This window comes from Bidens hawaiensis, unplaced genomic scaffold, assembly GCF_021521415.1.
Source record: "Bidens hawaiensis isolate Kalapana, Puna unplaced genomic scaffold, B.hawaiensis_p1.1 tig00020995_1, whole genome shotgun sequence".
In the NCBI taxonomy this organism is placed as follows: Eukaryota; Viridiplantae; Streptophyta; class Magnoliopsida; order Asterales; family Asteraceae; genus Bidens; species Bidens hawaiensis.
In genome coordinates, this window is record NW_027493242.1 from 426,132 (window position 1) to 448,233 (window position 22,102).

The window sequence follows — 22,102 nt, forward strand, 5'->3', positions numbered from 1 at the left end:
TGGAGTTGATAAGATAAAACAAAAGACGCTTCAAGCTATCATCCTTACTGCGTGTTGGCATATTTGGAAGGCTAGAATTGAGACACTCTTTGATAATAAAAGAGTCTTGGTTAATAGAATCATGAAAGACACCAAACATCTTAGCCTTCTTTGGGTGAAAAATAGAGGGAAACTTGTAAAAATGAATTGGGAAAGTTGGCGCGCTTTCTCGTTTTGATTTTCTTGTTTTTGGCGTTTGTTGTATCTAGTCAAGCCTCCTGCTAGTCTAGCTTTTCTTTTTATTAATAATATCAGCCGTTAAAAAGAAAATGCAATAAGGTATTAGAGAAACCAATTATATAAACCAAACTTTTATGTTAATTAATATGCAAGTGCAATTCCATTTTTTATTTTTTTGGCAAATAAAAAAGAGTTTAATACTTACAAACCAATACCTTCTAGATGAATTAAGTCACACAACTTAATACTACAATTTCGCATAAATAGAAGATAAAAAAAGATACCCATGTTCAATAACAGCAGTTCATAAATCATAACTATAACACAGCCCTTTGACATCCTCAATATTCTTAAAACAACTCCCTGAAAACACTCCTTAGATGCATTCTCATGAAACACAATTCAACACATACAAACTAACACAAACCAAATCCTAATTCGAGCAACACCCAAACCGCTTAGCACTCGATGCTTCACCAGAGACATCAATCGTTGCACCCTTTGAAGGAACCGAAACAGAAGCACCCTCGTCTCCAGCTTCAACCGCCTTCTTGCTCACGATACGGTAAATCTGTGTAATCACTTCACTAAAAGCATTTTCAACATTAGTTGCTTCCAATGCAGAAGTCTCCATGAAATACAGGGACTCGGCTTCGGCTAATGCTTTCCCGTCTTCGGTTGACACTGCAAGTAGGTGACGGAGGTCAGATTTGTTGCCGATTAACATGACAACAATGTTGGGGTCGGTGTGGTCTCTCAACTCCTTTAACCACCGCTCGATGCTTCCAAAAGTAGCGTGACGGGTTACATCGTATACTAGTAGAGCACCGACCGCTCCTCGGTAGTAAGCACTTGTGATCGCACGATACCTGTAATATAAACATACGTTACGCAAACTAGTATGACAAAGAAAAGTAATGGTTATCCTATGATACCAAGATAATGATTAGACTATAGTAACTGTAAATGAGTCACCATCAAAAGTAAACAGAATAACAAACGTAGCAGTAAAATCACACTTATAGCAAATGCTAAGGTCTGCGGAGGGTGGGATGAGAGAAATCAAAGCAACAAACATACAAAAAATACGGATAATGATGGTAGTAAACAAAATATTGAAGATAATTTGATGTTTTAATCGAGATGGCAAAATGGGCATGTTGTTTATTTGATAAAGGAGGGTACGGGTAAATTTGGTAACATTTTTGAATCAAAATCGGTGGGTCGGGCATGTGATGAATTGGTCAAAAAAAAGGTTAACTTTTTTCAATCAAAATTTGTGGGTTGGGTATGTTGTCGTATTGTTCAAAAAGGGTACGGATTATAAGGAAAAAGGGTCAAGTTTTTTGGATCAAAACGGGCGGGTCAAAAGGGTAACTATTTTGGATCAAAATGGACAGGTTGGGCATGCTGTGTAATTGGTTAAAATGGGCAGGGTAAATCTTTATGGTTTACTCACTTAGCTCGTTAGAAAAAGGAGTATAACCCACACTGACCCGTTTATCCAAAAACGGGTCTAAACCGACACCCTCTATTTCCTATACATTGTGCTAACAACGATACCAGTGTTTAATCTGAAACAACAGTAACCATATTAGAACCTAGCTGATTGTACATGCATCTTATTCCACACAACTTTCTTGATAAACTTATAATATAGTTTGATCAATTACAGATTTCTATCTTAGATCAGTAATCCTGATCATAAGGTTACTAGGATCACAATGGCCTCTGTTTGCATCTATACCGCTTTATTAAGTAGATAAAAATGTCCATTTCTCGGTGATTTAGGAGGCGTACATTGAGAAAACAACATTTTTTGAATAAAGAAACACAACACAAGGTGATCAGAAGCACCACTGTATATATTTATCAAAAGCTTAAGAAAAAACTTTTGAGCCATGCTTCATATATTGTTTTTCTATTTCATCTTAGCATCAACCATTTAATACTTGAAATTCAAATGCTGGTATTGTATCTCATGTAGTAAAGCTAGAGACTAATTATATTATCACATATAAGACAAAGGGTGTTATGAGGTTAAAATGAGAAATGACATAACGAAGAAGACGAAAGGGGTATGACCTCTGGAGAGGAGGTTGGACTTGCCCACGCCGGAGTCACCGATTAGAACCAGTTTGAACAGGTAATCGTACTCGTCTTCACCCCACAATACTTGCTTTGCCTCTCTCGCGGCGATTAAGGTGGTGTCTCAAATTACCAAGTTTAGCCTCCACCCACTCATTGCCTATGGTTTTGTGTTTTTGACCATTTTGACCCCCTTCTATGAGAAATAACCGAAATTGCATATTATTATGTTAGACCCCCCCTGTTTTAATCCTTTTCACATTAAGTTTCCAAAATCTCTTCTATACAACGTTTGTTTGTTGCTTTATTTGTTACCTATGATTCTTTATTCAGTATGACTAATTTAATACCGACTTTAATTTTCACTCATGATTGTCCTGGATCTTTCATGCATATGAAAGAAAATGAGCTATAATAATCAAATCATTAAGCAAACCCGATGAAATAGGTTAAACAATACAAGAATATCTTAACTCACAACAACACTTTAGTGATCTTCATTGTTTAAACTTGCATCCGTAAGAGCATCATGATGACCCATGGGTTCAATAATCTCACCAAGCAGGCCGTCCACCCACAACATTGAGATCATGCAAAGAAGCCTCATTTACATATGAATCAGCCGATCTTAGATTGTACCATGTCTTCTTTTTATGCTACAAAGAACAATGCAACCATGTAAGTTAGCAATACGCATATTATGATAACTATGTAAGCTGCATATATTGTTTCAAAAAATATATGTCGTATTTATAATAAGTAATTTTCAATTAATAAAATATTTTGTCATTATATACATCAATTTTTGTATATTTTTTGAGATTTTAAAATTTTTAATTTTGAATAAAGTAATCTTTAAATTTTCAAATTCTGAATTTATTTTGGTATAATTGAAATTAATTTACAATTTTTATAAGAAACACAAATTAGGTGAGAGAGAAATATTTGAACTTTTTAAATTTTAACTTATGTCGATAAAATTGAAAATAAATTTCAATATTGGGTTATTTTAAAGGCCAACAAAAAATAAGGAGTGTGAAAAGTCATAATTAATTGACATGTGTTAAGTGAGAGACCAAATGAACAGGGTTATAAAAGTAATAGTACATATTTTCCCTCTCCACATGAAAGTAACATTTTAATTCCCCAATCATTTTAAAACGTATATAACTTTTTCATGTGATATATATATATATTTTTTTAAATATCATAATAACAAGCGTTTTTTTTACTTTTAATATGAGTATGCTTTTGTTATATAAAAATTAAAACCAAAAGTACATTATTGTGTCTTTTTGCTTATCATTAGGTCTTTTTTCGTCATTGTGTCTTTCACTTTGTCATTGTGCCTTTCAACTCATTATTATGTTTTTTTTAAATACTAGTAACACCGTTGTGTAATGATAATATGTAAATATAATGATAAAATAACAACAAATTATCTAATACATATTACACAATAACCTGAAATGTAAAACACAATGATGAATACATATAACACAGTGATCTGAAACGTAAGACACAATGGGGAATACATATAATACAATGACCTGAAACGTAAAACACAATGGAAACTACATATTACACAATGACTTGAACGTAATACACAATGAAGGTAATACTATTTTTCTCAAATTAAGTGAATGACACATGTCAATCACAATAAAAAACCATGAACGTATTACACAATGACTACAACACAACGATAAGTAAAAAAACAAATGTTGAGCACAAAGTCACAATGACGTAATATTTGTTTAATTTTTATCTTTAATATGAGTAACAGTTGAAAAACACACTAAAAACACAATGAACAACGAATAACACTATATAAAAGAAACTCAATATTTTTTTTATTTTAATCTAATATAATATTCATTTTAAATATAAAAAACGTTTCTTATTATGGTGAATTTTTTTTTTATAAAATGTCATATGAAAAAATTATAGACGTTTTAAAATGATGGAGGAATTGTCATGTGTTTTGCATGTGGAGAAAGAAAGTCATCATAAGTGGGTAATTATCTTCATGCCTTTCTCATCAATTTTTATTCTTATATTAATCTCCACCATTCAAATCTAAGATCAATGGATTAGATTCCTTCTTACACTTCTTATTTTTGTTGTCCTTTGTATTTTAACCTTATCTTAAGTTACAATTTTGACAATTTTAAAAATTATCCATATATATAACTAATATGAAGTTAACAAAATTCAAGCTTCGAAATAATAAGGTAACAATATAATTCAAACAAAAAATGAATAATAACAAAACAAATGTTAATTAACATATTATAAAAAAATAAAGATACCTAGGTTAAAACAACTCTCTTAAACTTGCAAACATAGAAATAAATAGTACTAAACTTCCAATAATGAAGATGTTATATGTAACAATTTTTAATAGTAAATAGTAAGAAATGTTGATTTATAAAAATGACAATCTTAAAATTATGAACTTAATTTCGAATTTGATAAATCAGTTTATTTCATAGCTAATTTGATAATTAGTTTATTCTTAAAGGCCTAGAATATCTGTGTAACACAGGATCACATCTAATTAAAGTTCAAATTCTAATTTGACTTGTACGCTATAGCACATTTATTCATTCTTAATTTGACAAAGTATTTATTTGTAAATAATATTATAATAATTTAGGTAACAATTATGATATTTCGTATACATAAAATAATAGTTGACTTGATTACTAATTTAGACTAAAATTAATTTGTTAGTACGTGGAAATGATGTAGATGGAAAACCTGATGACTTTGAAGCCTATGTGGACATCCTAGGCGAATGCCATGTGGAAAACTTGTATTGCTTTAATATTGTAGTAAAATGTGTGTTGGAGTTTTAGGTTTAAAATCTGGCTTAATGAGGTTTTTTGGGTTATCTTATTGATGGATGGTTGGCATCCCGTCTTAAAAAGACGCAGTCGGGTATTCGGGGTAGTTTTCCAAATGTTGTTTAAGAAAAAAAGCATAACCGAATCCAAAACCAACAGACGCAAAACCAAATTAACCGGGTTATCGGTTGTTTGAACCCTTGGTTAACCAAAATTATCCGAAATGGACTAAATCTTAATGCTTCCGGATTTTATACTTCCATTTCATATGTGTCATGTTTTATATTGTCACACTTCAACCTACGACGAAAATGTCGGGGCGCAACTAATTTCACAGTAGCTCGCAAGACACTATTAATATTAACATAACAATATTTTTTTAAATTCAAGTAATCAATGAACATCGCAAAGTCCAAAACAAAACATCATCCAAATAAACAAAATTCAAAATAGCATCACGATAACTTATTGAGTTTGTTGATATCCTAAAGTCCATTAACTATTTGCTTTGTCCCAATCAACTCATGTAAGTTTCTACAACATGTATAAAAAAATATATAATCAACTAATTGAGCAATGCACGTAAACACATATATTAGAATTGTGGTTGAGGATGTTAAATAATAATGATAATGAGGTTTGTAATATACATGTTGTCCCTAAAACAATAAAATTAAAATGGGGTGTGAATTACTCACCTTTAGAAACACGGCAGGCGAGAGAAAATAAGTAAATACAAAAAGATCGACTTAAGTGAACTGGCCAAATCGAACTTGAGAATATCCTGAAATTTGATTAAATATTCCAAAGTCAAAATTAAACTAAACTCAATAAGAATTACTAACAAAATCTGGAATTTAACATAAAACATAAAGAAACTAAAACTTAAGCGAATGCTCGGTTCGTTGTCGGTCTGAATGTCGATATGAGATTGGATCCGGGTCCAACATGCCCAAAACATGATTACAAACATAAAACATTAAAAAGTCTGAAGCTTATTTGGGTCAATTCATAGTGTAATTGAAAAGCCCCAAATTAGTTCAGAACATAAACCCTAAATGGAATTAAATTCAGTTGAACATGAAATCTCCCAAATCTATTGAAATTAGATGAGGGCTTTCGTTCAAGGGTTGATAACTAACAATAAAAACTAAAACTTACCCAAAAATTGTATGAGGAACTAGTTGATTGAAGATTGAAAGAGTTGCTTGACTTTTTTGAGTCAAACCTTGAAGAACACTTTGACTGAGCTTGAATTCGTGAAAGAGAGTGAGGATTGTGAGTTGTGTAGCAGAGAATGAATGATAACACACCTGTGTTTACATAGGAAACAAATTAAAGCTTAATGTTTATCAGCAATTTGTAGATAATTCGTTTAAACTTAAACTAAAGATAAAATAACTTGAATTAGGGATAAAACATCATCAGTTTACTATAAAGATGATCCCTTTATTATATAATATTCTTTAGGAATGTTCTAGAACCAAGAATTTTAATCACAAACAAAATTTAAATGGAGAATCAGAATTAAACGAGTTAACGAGTTTGAAAACGAATGAAGCTGCACCGGCTACATGGGCCATGCCACACGTTGCACACGCATCCCTCTACGCACCACGCTAAGGGGGTGATACCAGCATAGTTTCATTCTTGCCACTTTTTAGCCCCTATAGTTTTTAGAAATGTGATTTAAGCTCGAAATAAGTGATTTTAATAATGGTTTAACATATTTAGATGACATAACAATATAAAATGAATTAAAAAAAATAAAATACTAATAAATACTCGTTTTTATTAATGATAAAGATCTGAATACAAGCCTGGGCCGGGTAAACAAGTTCAAATAATAAACCGAAAATTGATGGATGTCACGGTATTCCCTACTTTTGGAAATTTCATCCGAAATTAGGGTAAATATGCGACAAAGAGATGAGAAAACTTGGTCTTCATTTGATCTTCACGCTCCCAAGTAAATTCAGCACCACGTTTAGATTCCTAGAAGACTTTAACTAATGTAATTTTGTTATGTTTCGTTTCCTTATCCTTGCGGTCCTTGGTTTCAACAAGATTCCCAACAACGTTCATGGTATATTCGATAAGAAATTCATTGAGGGGTATACCTAGATTACCCCCGGCTTGAAAATTCTTAAGTTTCGATACATGAAAGGTCGGATGGACATTAGAGAGCTCTTCGGGAAGTTTGAGTCTATAAGAAACTTTACCAACTCTATCGCTTATCTTGAACGAACCAACAAATCGAGGTGATAACTTTCCTCTTTTATCAAAACGAACGACTCCTTTCCAAGGAGATACCTTAAGAAGGGTTTGATCACCAACGTTGAACTCAAAAGACTTGCGGCGTTTATCAACATTACTCTTTTTACTACTTCTTGCGGCAAGAAGATCCTGACGGATTTGAGGAATTTCTATCGGATGTTTTTTGAACCATCTCTGGACCGGTTATTTGATATTCACCAGTTTCATTCCAACAGATCAGGAAACGTCATTTGCGGCATAAAGAGATTCGAATGGAGTCATTCCAATGCTAGAGTGGAAACTATTGTTGTGTGAGAATTCAATGAGTGGTGGATGAGTGTCCGGTGACATCCCACATTGGTTGGGGAGGAGAACAAAGCCTTCTTTATAAGGAGGTGGTTACATTCCCCATCATAACGCGTTTTGGGCGCTTAATGGTAGTGGATGAGAGGGGAATTCCACAGTTAAGTGTGCTCTGGTGGAAGTAGTATCAGAATGGGTGACCTCTTGGGAAGTCTCCACCTGGGCAACCAAAAGCAAATGTGTGAGGCGATGGTGGTACACGTCCCGACCAAAGCGGACAATATTGCGGTGCAGCGGTAGCTGGGCTGTTACATGTCCCAATTTCCACCAAATTTAAGTACACATGATCTACAAATACCCTCCAAAGTCTGAATAGTTCTCTCGGATTGATAATCGGTTTGAGGATGATAAGTGGTGCTAATATCTAATCGAGTTTCCAAATCTTTTGAAGAGATTTCCAAATACGCGAGGTGAAACGACCATCACCATTGGATTTGATAGTCAACGGTACTCCATGATGACAAACGATGTGCTTTACATAAAGCTTAGCAAGTTGTTCAACCGAAAGTTTCTTTTAAATAGGGATAAAGTGAGTTGATTTGGTTAATAGATTGATGATTACCAAAATACTATCATGTTAGTCACGGACTGTTGGAAGTTTGGTGATGAAATCCATAGGAATGTCATCCCACTTACAAATGGGAATCGAAGGTTACTCGAGTAAACCAAAAGGTTTTTGGTCCTCTGCTTTAACCTTAGGACACGTAAGACACTTGGATACATATATTTTACTTTCCTTCTTCATTTCTGGTCACCAATAAATGGAACGAAGACTAGCATACATTTTATCTACACCGGGGTAAAACGGAATATCATGGCTTATGCGCTTCATCAAAGATGAAGGTGCGAATATCGTCACGATCGGAAATCCATAATTAGTTTAAGAAATAAAGCAAGCCATTTCGTTTGGTTTCGAGTTGAATTTCGCCACCACACGACAGCTCATCATACATGTTACCTTTGGTGACAAAGACGTGTTGAGCTTCATAGACATGACAAAGAAGATCAGGTTGATTAACAATACAATTAAGCAACACGGATTTAACATGTACCTTACGACTAAGGGCATTGGCCTAAGGATGTTCACAAACCGAGCCGAACCGAGCGAGCGTCTGCTAGAATTCGGCTCGAATTGAAACTGAGTGGCTCGGCTCAATTCGAATTTAAGGAAACAAGTAGAAAATCCTTGCTTGAACTCGCTTGGTTTATAACCGAGAAGCTCGGTTCTGCTCGATTTGGTTCGAATTTAAAAAAAATAATAATAAAAGTATGCAACATTTGAATTAAACTGAACAAATAACACATCAAAATCAACACCAACCAAATACATAATAAGTTTAATACGTATAACAAAAACACCATCCAAAAACAAAATAAGTTCAACATGTTCAAAATCAAACCAAAAACAAAATAAGTTCAACATGTTCAAAATCAAAACAAGACACTAAATAAGCTCAACAACAAGGCCCGCATCAAGCCATCAACTCACACTTCCACAACACCAACTTTCAACAATATGTTTCCTGTAAAATAGTGAAAAGAAAGAAAATTTTTAGAACTGATAACAAATACAAGTTATAGTAGGTGTTTCAAAACTAAATTGAATATTAATGTCAATTTTCATAGCCTCACAAAAGCAACGCTACCAAACCAATATTAATGTTTTTCTATCTACATAAAATTAGGAAAGCACTTAACATAATCAAGATATACCTTTGTCAGTTGCTTTTAATACCATTCATTGGATAAATTGACAATGGGCCGTGTGTCGCTTAAGAGATATCGTAAGACGTCTAACACTAAAATGGTATCTCCTTTTACAATGTTTGCACATACATTTATTCACCATTTTGCCTTTGTACTCTTCTACAATAACTAGAAAATGCACCCAAACATCATATAGAGTCCTACGTCTAGGGCTATCTTGATTGGTATCATTTATTTATAGCTCATTAACTCATGTCTCAATTCATCAACTATATCCACACTTTCTCCATCCCTTGAATCAACATGATAATTACTCCCAATCCCACCAATCGATCGCTGAAAGAAGATATTCTACACTTTAAGCAAAATTATTAATATTATCAGTTTTTATATAAAAACCATATTTATTATGTGTTACATAGAAAATAAAACAGGTAGAACTAAAATATATGGTTATGTTTGTACCTTGAGTTCTTAATACACAAATAATTCAACTAAAACTTCAACAAAATCCAAAACACAAGAAAGAATCCTGCAAAATCCAAACATAATTGCATATTTCAACTTTAATTTGTTCGAGCAAGTGCACTATAGTATAAGTTTTAACCTATTGAAGCTTATTAATGTTACTTTATCTTGATTAAGTAAGATGCTAAAAGTATAAAAAAATTGCACGCAATTTCAATGACATATCATAGGATCTATCGATCTAATAGCAATTCAAGTGGACATAACAAAAACATCCTAAATTTAACCGATTAATAGATCCGAAATAACTAAACAACAATATGAGATAACAAACTTACTGCCACGTTTTAGCAGCTTTTCTTTGATTAAGGTTATGGGATGAGCGGTGGAACGGACAAGTGGCGGAGCGGACGGGAGACTATTTTGAATTAGGGTTGAAACAATGAGAAAAGAAGAAGAAAGAGAGGAAGGTAGTAGAGAACGACGACACGTATGTTTTACAATTAGGGTTTACCTTTTAGTTGTTTTGTTTTGTAAGTTATATTGGGCTTTTGTATTGGTCTGGATTTTCTTAATATTAAATGAATGAACTTCATTTAACATTTAGATAATTATGTGTGGGTCTATATATATATATATATATATATATATATATATATATATAAGTTTAAACAAAATACTTCGACCCCATCGAGCAAACCTATATATAATTATATATAGAATCAATTAAAAATATTCGAGCTGAACCGAACCAAGCGTACCTTTGCTCCTTTGCAAACCGATATCGAGCAGATCGGCTCATTTAAAATCAAGCGAAAGAACGAGTGAGCAATTTTCAAGCAAGTGGCGAGCGAATTCGAGTGATGAGCGCTTTGTACAACCCTACATCTGCCACGACATTCACTTTACAGGGATGGTAGAGAATCTCACAATCATAGTCACTAAGCAACTCGGCCCATCGTCGTTGTCTCATGTTAAGCTCTTTTTGATTAAAAATGTGTTGAAGACTCCTATGGTCAGTGTGAATGACACCTTTCGTACCATAGAGATAGTGTCTTCACATTTTTAGAACGAATACAACTGCCACAAGCTCGAGATCATGCGCCATATAATTTTCTTCATGGATCTTGAGTTGTCTCGAGGCATAAGCAGTAACATTGCCTCGTTGCATAAGAACGCAACTAAGACCTTGGTTAGAAGCATCACAAATGACAATGAAAACGTCATTATTTTCTGGAAGGGTTAGAATTATAGCATTTCAAAGCATGTTCTTCATATCTTCAAAGGCTTTCTATTGCTTCAACCCCCCATTAATAAGGCTTACCCTTGTGTGTTAAGGCAGTGAGAGGTAAAACAAGTTTGGAAATGTTGCGGTGAAATGATGATATATACCGCTAACCCAAGGAAGGATCGAACTTCGGTAGGAGAAGCCAGGGGGGGTTTCAATTTTAACGGCTTCGAATTTGGCGGGATCAACGTGTATACCTTTTTCGCTTACGATATGACCCAAAAATTGAACTTCCTTTAACCAAAATTCATATTTCGAAAATTTGGCATAAAGTTGTTATTTTCTCAAAAGATCAAGAATAGCATGCAATTGTTTCTCGTGATCGGTTTCAATTTAAGAATAGATTAGTATATCATCGATGAAAACAATTACGAATTTATCCAATTAGGGTTTGCAAACACGATTCATGAGGTTCATCAAAACCGCGGGTGCATTGGTCAGCCTAAAAGGCATAACACAAATTCGTAATGACAATATCAAGTACGGAAAGCGGTTTTAGGTATATCATCTTCATTAACAAGTAGTTGATGATAACCAGAACGAAGATCGATTTTGGAATCACACGCGGCTCTATGAAGTTGGTCGAATAGAGCATGGATTCGAGGTAAATTCCAATATTTTTTTATGGTAAGTTTGTTGAGTTTACAGTACTCGATCCACATGCGAAAAGATCCATCTTTATTCTTTACGAACAAAACCGGTACGCCCCACGTAGATGAACTAGGGTTTATAAAGCCCTTGTCCGAGAGTTCTTGGATTTATTCAAAATGTTCTTGCATTTCAGAGGGTGCATGACGGTAGGGGGATTTGGTAATATGAGTAGCTCCAGGCACAACATCAATACGAAATTCGACTTGTCGAGTGGGAAGAAGTTTCTACTTGACTACATGAGCTAGTAAAGCCACGTACTTCTTGCGTAAGTTACGTCGAGCTCAAAACAAGACATGGGGTTAAGTTTTGAGAAAGGTCTTTCTCCAGCAAAGTTTAGGGTTACACCATTGGCAAGAGGAATTTGAATATATTTCTCAAATCACAAGATTTCGGTACGATGTAAATATAACCAATCCATGCCTACTATGACATCGAAATTACCCATTTGCATCAATATAAGGTCAATGGAAAATCTTTGTTTATTGAGGGTTAGAGTGCAATTACGGATAACAAATCAATGACAATAGAACTACCATTCGCTACTTCTACCATAAAGGGTTTAGATAATTTAAGACGAGGTATGACAAGTATATACTCAAAATCAAAGAATGAAACTCCTACGACACCGTATCAAATAAAAACCGAAACAAAATAATTATTTACGTGAAATGTAACGTTAACCACATCAATGGAGTTTTGGGCTTGGTTAATATTAAGCATGAAGGCACGTCCACGAGCATCTTGGGTTGATTAAGCGGCTTGGTTTGGTGGCGGAGATTGAATAGAAGGGTCTTGAACTGGTTTCATTGGAACCATGAGTTGAGGAACTTGAGGAGCAACGAGTTTAGGAACTTAGGGTTGATAGGTTTAAATTTGATAAGCTTGAGTGGTGTAATAAGGAGTAGATATGATTTGGGCTTGATGAGCAAAAGCAAGCCGGGGACAAGTTGCGTAGATGGTTAGCGTCGTCACAATTATAATAAGCCCTAGGGGTAGCATTGGGTTGAGCAAATGACACAACACGAGGTTGCGAGTTCGGAGAAACAAACCGTTGTGGAGCGGTTTATCCATGCGAAGTTTCCTGGTAAGTATTGATGAGGTGACCATAATGGTTGCAGTTGGTGCAAAACGGCATAAGGAGTAACCGGATGATGATGTTAACAAGTGGTGCACAACGGGTGAGGCCCGGTATACGGTTTCTTGTTAGGATGGGTTTGATATTGTGGTGGATTGGATTGGGTCAAAGCATAGTTTCTTTAAACCGCTCCCCAATGTTCGACCTTAAGCGTTATACCCGTTTCAAGGTAAGAGTCAGGTTTAAGATATTTCAATTCATAGCATAGATTCTAGTTGAGGGTGTCACACCCCGAAAATCTTAATTTAAACAGCGGAAGACTTTGACCATGTCTTTCGGGTGGTGACAGACGCCGTTTCAGCCAATCATATTTATGTATACATTTATAATGAATGTTGAACTTTATTTATCCATCAGAGTCATTACACGTGTCATATTACACGGTTATTATTCAAACTAAAAGTTGATATAATGCTAAATATATATGTTTCCCGTGTATATTTTATTCAATATTTTAATAGTTTATGTTCGTTTTTAGTCGAGATTTGAAAAAAAACTACTAACACTTTTATGTTTCGTAGGCAATGGAAGTTGATCGTGAACGAAAAGGGCGAAAAACGAGTGAAAAAGAGCCAAAGCGAGGATCCGGAACGCGTCAGGAAGGAACCAGTCAGACTAGGCCGGTCTAACCGGCCACCCCATTCTTACACGCCGCGCCGCGAGACGTTAGGAAGCACTCTGGCCGCGCGGTGCCTACGGGCTACTGGTGTTATTTTTTAGTTCGTTTTCGTTACTTGTTGGGCCCTGTTTTCAGTATTTAAACATCCCTAACTTTAACCTGAACATAACCTGCTGCCACCAGACGAATTTGGAGTTTTAGAGAGCTATTATTCGAGTTTTGTGGAGGTTTGGAAGGCAGAAAACAACCGGTGAAGAGTTAGACGTTCACGATTGAAGATTACGGGTTTTACCATCTCTGATTTCCCGTTCTTTATATTTTCACCATGTTTTCGGTTTTAATTTTTTTGTTTGATTTAGATTATACGATGTTATGCTAAACTTAATAAACTACCTAGGTCGTGATGAACCTTTGTTCGGTTTGATTTAATTGGGATTTGTTTCGTTATGGAGTTTATGTTTTAAGTAAACTGTTGAGTTTGAGTTAATTGTTGTGCTTTATTGCTTGGTTACATTTACTTGGATTTATTGTTTTACATCGCCCTTGGTGATTGTTTCATAGGATGGGGTTTTGTTAGGTCATTTACTGTGTGTTCTTGATTAGTCTATGATTAATATGCATTAAGATCATAGAAACAATAAAACTAATTAAATAGATAAAAGTGAGCTGCTAGCCTAGAAAGCTGTAAGGTTATAGATTATTGATTGATCTTTGTTGGTCAGTGTCACACCCCAACCTACGGCGAAAATGCCGGGGCGTGAACTGATTGTCACAGCTCACAAGGTTACTACCATGAAAGCGACAATATCTAATTAATTTATTTATTATCAAACAACATTCATATACAATAAAAATAAAGAAAATTTACAAATACAAAACCAACTATTCTTGTATATGTTTTATCCTAAAGTCATCTCTATGTGAGCTTCAGTTCGTAAGCAATTCAAATCTATAACCTGCAAATGCGTACAAAATATATGTTTGTCAACAACACATGTTGAGTGATTAGATCACCAGTTTTGACACAAACAAAAATGGTAATAATATATAATGATATAAGTGAATAAAAATAGGAAAAACTGTTATCTGTGAGTATAAACAATTAAACCATAGCCCATACATGAACAATCAACCATAAAGAAAGGGCTAAACCATTGCCATGCGAATGGGCATTGGTTACCAAAAATGAGGTGTCGGTGAAACCATTGCCAATGCGATCGGGCTCCGGCCACTACGACGTCTTATGATCATACTATAATGAGATTATGTTGGACCTCTCCGAATGCGATTCAAGTAAGCAAGTAAGCAATTATCAAGTAACAAGCAATCATTCAATTGATACACAGCACAAAGATCACAGTTTGCGTTTGAGAAATAATAAGATAAATAATATGATAAATGGTACGCAAGTGTCCCCAAAACATTTGAAAACAAGTAAAATAGGGGAGTGATTACTCACCTGATCGGATGAACGAAATATAAGTGACGATGTGAGAAAGATGAACCCTTCGGGGTACACCGACAAGGATTCCTAGTTAGAAAATAATAATATAAATTAATTATAAGAGATATAACATTATTTAAATAAATTAAGATTTTCAATGTGATTTAAGTTACATTTGGGGTTAGGATAATTATTGATGGATCGATTAACCTCTACGGCCATTGTTATTAATAAACTTAATAATTATAAATTCCCCAACTATTACCCATGATATAATTTATAATTAAATACTTAAATAATATAAGATATGCTTGAAATAATAAAATCTAAATTAAATATACAAATTAAATAAAATACATTTAATTAAAACTAAAGTGAGATATACTTTTAATTATTAGAATAAATAAAATACGAATATAAATAAATAGACAATCATAATAATAATAATATGAAATTAATTAAATATAATATGTAGTAATATATAAATGAATATTTTTGTGTTAAACCTTTTAAATAATATCTATTTAACACGTTTAGTATTTATGTAATATATATAGTAAATATAAGTTTATAAAACACGTCTAACGAAAAGAATCACCAATGATGAGGTTTAAACAAGTTAAAGTTTATTATTAATATATATTTATTATACTATTTATTTAATAACGAAAACGTATGTATATGCATACATTATAAAGATATATATATATATATATATATATATATATATATATATATATATATATAATAGTTTTAAGAAAAATACAAAGACGAGTAAACGTCAGTATAGGGTGCCAGTTACATAGTAATAATATTAGTTTATGTTTATTGTTGCTTATTGTTTAGATAATAAAGCATTAAATCAAATAAAATAAAATAAAAAATAAAAAAAAAAGCCAAAAGAGGGCTGGCCAGAGCTCGTACCCTTGACACTGGTCGGCTCACTAAGTTAACACACGTACAAAGAGCCACCTGTGCCAACAAGACAGTTTGTATAAGAACGAAACGGAAAGTTTTATACTATTACATATTTAAGCATATACAATCAATCAAGAACCCTAATTCTAAATCGATTACTCTGATATGTTTTGCTTAAATAAATATAGGGTTAATGGATTATGGACTAAAATGAATTCGCATCATATATTAATTACCAGATTTGATTTCGTATTGATGGAGAACGGCTATACGTGGGTGACGGCCCAAAAACGATCTTGTTCTTCGAGTTGCAGATTGCTACAAATCAATTACTTGTGAGGTTTGATTCGCGAGGTCATGGGGAGGCTATAGACTCAATTAATTGGATTATTACGTGCGATGTATTGTAATTGATAGCGAGATGTTGACAGCTCAAAGAATTAAGCAATATGAATCCTCTTTGATCGTTATTACCAAAATTAATATGTCAATAGGTTCGTTTAAGGCAAGTGGTATCATAATCATAAATTAATTCCATGATTAGGACGAGAATTAAGCTCCAAGAAACTTAAATGGGTATCGGGTTGAGAAAGGATCGGGTTGGGTAAAAGGTTATAATATAATATTATAATATGTTTGGTCAGATTTGTATTTAAGGTCCCTGCAAGTTTTAAGATAGAAACAAAAAGGTTTAAAACTAAGGTTTAGGAGTAAAAATGTATATATCTCAAAGTTGATTATGTATGTTAAATATAATAAACAAATAAAAATATAATAATTACTCGATAAACTTGATAATTAATTTCATACAATTTTCCAAACACCAATGGGTCGGGTTATTTAAAATGAAAAAGACCGAGTTATTACAGTCTCCCCTACATTAGGGAATTTCGTCCCGAAATTAAAGGATATTATAACAAAACCCTTAAATTTTGAGGAAAGGAAAATTTTTAAATATAACCTTTAAAATTTATCACAACACAGAACCTTGAATAGTCCAAATAACGCTCCAAATGAAAATCTGATAAGGGCACTTATATATAGGATGTACCAGCGGCGGATCCACCATGTCCTTAATCATCTCTACATTTGTGCCGTATTCACAACTACTTTCGATTCTATATCATGACACACAATTGCACGCATTATGATTTCCATGCGAGGACTTCGATAATTATGTAGGCCTCCATAATTACTTAGGTCGTCGGACGGTCCACATAATTCGTCACATCATGTGATTTACAAAATATTTGAAAGACATGATTTTGAGAGAAAAGTTATTAATTATTATAAATATGAGGAAAGTGTTAACATATTATAAGACCATTGGGAGTTGATTTATTTATAAGTGTAAAATCAGAAGGTTTTATAAAAATATTACTAATAACGAAATTTAGGTGAACTTTCAAGTTTGATTAATGAAATTAGTGAAAATTTTAAAGTAACTTAAAAGTTAAGAGAAACGGAAACATTGAAGTTGGGATATATGATGCGTCGACAAGATCGATTGTGAAGAAAAAGAGTAGGGATACGAGCCAACTAACAAATTTACGTGAACTAACCAAAAATTCTATGATTGCAAGGATACATCAACAAAGGTTTATGAAGGATTTAATTGATAATTGTAGACGAATAATAACCTGTTAAATTTTTTTGCAACATTCGAGATAGAATTCTTAAGACCGTGAGTACAAATTTGAACAAGATTAAACGAAGACTTTGAGGGAGTTAGTTTAGTTAAATGAGAAACTCATGAAATTTAAAGAGAACTTTATACAACATTGAAATATCGCAATTGTGTATTTAAGATGATGTAAATTAAAATATTAAAGTACTGGTAGTAGTAATTGGAATGCAAAAATATTAATGCAAATATTTATGTATACAAACAAACTGTAAATAGATGAAATTGGGAAGCGGATATTCACGAATCACCGAGATAGTCCTATTCCAATTAAATCTTTAAAAACCGATATCGTATAAAGTGGGTCATTATAATATCCCCAGATTACAAGGGATTTTCCTATCTCCATGGAATCGTTTAAATTAAAATAAAGAAGTTTCAATATTCATAGTTTATCATGAAAGATTAAATAAATAATAAGTAATAATGGAAAATAGAGATGAGTTGAGAAATATAATTAAATAAAAGAAAACGCGGAGCTGGATATGCATGAACCACAATGACTATTCCAGTAACAACTAAAGAAATCATCAAAATATTTTAAATTCTCAATATATTAAAATTTAAGTAAAGAGTTGAAATATCCACGAACCACCGTACGACTTCAACTAAATAACGAAATCTAACAAAGTGAAAATGGGTTGTTGTGATCCCCACGAACCACCGCATGTTTTCAACAAAAATCGTGAAAATGTCAATAACTGAACTGAGTGGTCATGGAAATTTAATGAAAAATTCCTTATAACAGGCAGTTGTTCCAAGCCTTCACTCTCCACCATGAGCCTTTCCACATTTGTGACAAACATCCGAACCAGTACCCCACTTGCACTCACCACTGTGCACCTTTCCACATATCTTGCATGTCCTTCTCTCCCACACCTTCTGCTTATTGTCCTTAGGGTTCCATAACTGAGTACCTGGTCGTTTGACATCAGCAATCCATTTCTTATCCTTCTTCTCTTCCGCCACCACTTCGTCTATCGCCAAGTCACTGTAAACCATTTCTGCGAGTCCCACGGCATAATCAAGGTAGCAGGTCTACTAGCCTTGACCAAGACGCGAACGTTTTGTGGCAGTCCCCTAAGGTAACACTTGATCCGCTTGGCTTCAGTGTTCACCATGTCTGGCACCAGCCTAGACAGACGATTGAATTCAGTGAGGTATTCGCGGTGTGTCATCTTACCCGCCTTCAGACTCAAGAACTTCATCTCAACCTTCTCTACCTCTGCATCAGCACAGAATCGTTTCATCACTAGCTCCTTCAGATCGTCCCACCGCATAGTTTTGATCTCCTCCCGGGTCTTCCTCTGTTCAACAGTTTCCCACCAGTACATGGCTTCATCAAGAAACGATTGGGTGGCAAAACCCACAGCTTGGTCGGGACGGCACTCGCTAATGCGGATAACCTTTTCCATAGTAATTATCCATTGGAGAGTAGTTATTGCGTCTCCCAAGCCAGTCAGCTTCGGCGGGTCACAACCTTTAAATGACTTGTAGTTGCACCCACCTCGGTCTCTTTTCCTATCATCGACCTTCACCGACTTAACCACACTTGATCCCTCATTCTCCTCCTCATCATCTTTCTTACTCCTTTCCCCCGACTTCTCAGCAGACTTTTCAGGATTCTAGTTCTTCGCAGCAGCTGCTACCGCCTGAGAAATGGCAGCTTGAACAGCAGGGTCAAGTTGATACTCTTCGTTGTTACTCGGATTTCCACCGGCTGCATTTCCTTCTCCCTCAGCGTTAGTATCTGCTCCTACTGACGGTTGTTGGACAACGCGTGGCCTACCACGACGTCCTGTACGTCCTCCTTTTCCAGCAGCTTTCTTAACTCCAGCCATTCGTATTCTATAAGGAAACACAAACGTCATCACTTAAGAAACCATTTAGTACAGGGATAGTAAGGCTAACAGGTAATAACAGTGGCCAGCTGTGATTAGCTGCTCACGTTACTTTCCGTGTCTTATACACTTCCTCTTATGAATCTATTTGTGCTAGTTCTATTCTTAAACAGTTAAACAATCAAACAGTCAAGAAGTCCTATCCCTATATATCCTTTCTTTAGCAATTAAGCTAACATTAACATACATTATTTAATCATGCGCTTTACCGTTACTGAGCTTGCTTGAGTGACACATGGCATTCTCCTACTGGCATTTTCTTTCTTTTCTTACTTTAATCCCATTCTTTGTTCGAGTCTAAGCATGTAGGATGCTTAAATCTCTCGAACTTTGCTCTGATACCAACTTGTAAGGCCCCGTTACCGGTGCCCTACTTTGGACGTTGGATTTACTCATAAACACTGTTCTAGAAATCAGAGTTAACTAAAACTTTCGCGGAATAATATAAAACATCAACCATTCGTTACAATATCCATAATTTGTCTTTTAAAACATAACATAAATTATAACATTCAAAACATCATGACAATATTCGGATGCCAGCCTCTTCAATCCTGCCATGTGTCCATCTCAAACCAGCTGTCTCAATCTGTTAACCTACATACACATATACGTTCCCGAATGTACGCATTACATACATAACCTATACTTCATTCGTTCATACACATTTATAGCTATCCTTACGTTATAAAGGGCAATTCACCCTACATACCTCGGATATTATTAGGGTGCGGTACCCTCCATCCTCGGATATTACTAGGGTCCGGTCTCCCTTCATCCTCGGATATTATTAGGGTCCAGTCTCCCTTCATCCTCGGATATTATTAGGGTCCGGTACCCTCTATCCTCGGATATTATTAGGGTCTGGCCACCCTTTCTTCCATACCTGTCCTTACTTACTTCCCTTGAAAATACGTGCAATCTCCGAAGAGCGTTCATGTACCATCAACGTATCATACATACATTATTCATACATCTTATATATTCATACATACCTCATTCATACATCATACATATCAATCATATCATTAACTACCACCTGACGGTACATGCAACATCCGAAGATCGTTCACGCACCGTCAAGCAATCAATCATACCTTTTCACATAAAACATATCTGGCATACACTTATCACTTAGGATAAGTGTATTAACTAATCACATCGAGTATGCACACAGCCCCGAAAACATAACAAGGAATGGGACTAGAAACTCTCGGTTACGTTCACCGTTAAATTGTTATTCCCTTCTTGAGCTGTGCACGACTAACTGTATAATAATTATATGTATCAATAAACTATCACTACATATATCGTCTTTCTAGTTTAATTATTACCCTCAACGAACGGGGTCCGGGGGCAGCGCCTCTGGCAGCGGGGTTCTAGGGGCGGCAGCCCCTAGCGGGGGTCCAAGGGGCAGAGCCCCTGGCTGGGGTTAAGCTGTTCTTGTCATTCTTTTTAATTAATTGGCTAACTTAAAAGTTCAAGGGCTTCTTTGTAATTAAATCATTCTTTTTCTAAGTCCAGGGACTGTTCTTGTCATTCCGTTAAACTTCTAGTTCGTTACTGGTTCATAACGAATTGGCTTATCTTAGCGAATTGGTTCATATAACGAATTGAACCCTTTAACGAACTGGACTTCTTAACTAATCAGTTCCATAGCGAACCAGTCCATATAACGAATTAGTCCATCTAATTCGTTATCTCTTCTAACGAACTGGCTATAACGAATCAAGGGTAATTCGTTACCCTTTTCCCTTAACGAATCGGATACGAACTAAAGCTAGTTCGTAATCTTTCCTTAGCGAATCAGCTGACGAATTGCCTCTAGTTCGTTAATCCTCCGTTAACGAACTAGGGTTAGGTCAGAGAATGTCAGAACATTCTCTAACATTCCCTTAACCTCGTATCTTTTTCGGCGCCACCACCAGAAAACGCGGGTTTGCCGAAAAACGAGTTTTGACTCGTTTTTCACCGTTTTTCGTTCCGTTTGATCCAGATCTGAGCTAGGGTGACCCCTAAGCTCATCTTAGGTTCGGTTTATACCCGAATCCACCCGGATCTCGTGACTTAAACGGTTTAATGGTGTCGGCTTGTTGTTTCGTGACTATATCTAACGGTTTAAGCTCATACAGTATCATACTATCATTACCTTACGTCGGAATCGGTTATTCTTCTATGTTTCGAGTAGAGAAAGAGGCTAGAGAGAGAGAGAGAGCTTAAGTGTGGTTTTTGGGAGGTGTATGGAATATGTGTGAAATGAAATTAATTGGGTATTAATGGTTTATATAATTATGGATCATGGGCTTAAGCCCATGATCTTTTCCTCTTTCCTTCATAACCCAAGTCCATAATCCAGTTCCATCTAGCCCAACACTAGGCCGACTCATAATAACTCATACTTTCGTTTATTAACCGAAAATAAAAAACGGAATGTTATATTGATTATGTATGTTAAATATAATAAACAAATAAAAATATGATAATTACTCGATAAACGTGATAATTAAATTCA

General features: G+C 34.8%; 1 protein-coding gene across 1 annotated transcript; it reads right to left on the minus strand.

Moving 5' to 3' along the window:
• Nucleotides 1–472: 472 nt before the first annotated feature.
• On the minus strand, nt 473–18,691 carry LOC143562408 (ras-related protein Rab11D-like). The gene is made up of 4 exons (XM_077050219.1): nt 18,607–18,691; nt 6,318–6,469; nt 2,866–2,963; nt 473–1,088 (listed from the first exon to the last, which is right to left on the minus strand). Exons 1-4 carry the CDS (start codon nt 18,689–18,691, stop codon nt 653–655), a joined length of 771 nt encoding a protein of 256 aa, XP_076906334.1. The 3' UTR covers nt 473–652.
• Nucleotides 18,692–22,102: the final 3,411 nt, after the last annotated feature.

Bases quoted from the DNA above. Each gene is read 5' to 3' on its own strand.
- LOC143562408 (XM_077050219.1), bottom strand. From the start codon at position 18,691: ATGGTTTACAGTGACTTGGCGATAGACGAAGTGGTGGCGGAAGAGAAG. The intron at 6,470-18,606 runs GTACTCAGTTAT...ATGTAAACACAG, and splicing joins TGCTGATGTCAAACGACCAG to GTGTGTTATCATTCATTCTC. The intron at 1,089-2,865 runs GTGAGATTATTG...TTTATATTACAG, and splicing joins GTGGGTGGACGGCCTGCTTG to GTATCGTGCGATCACAAGTG.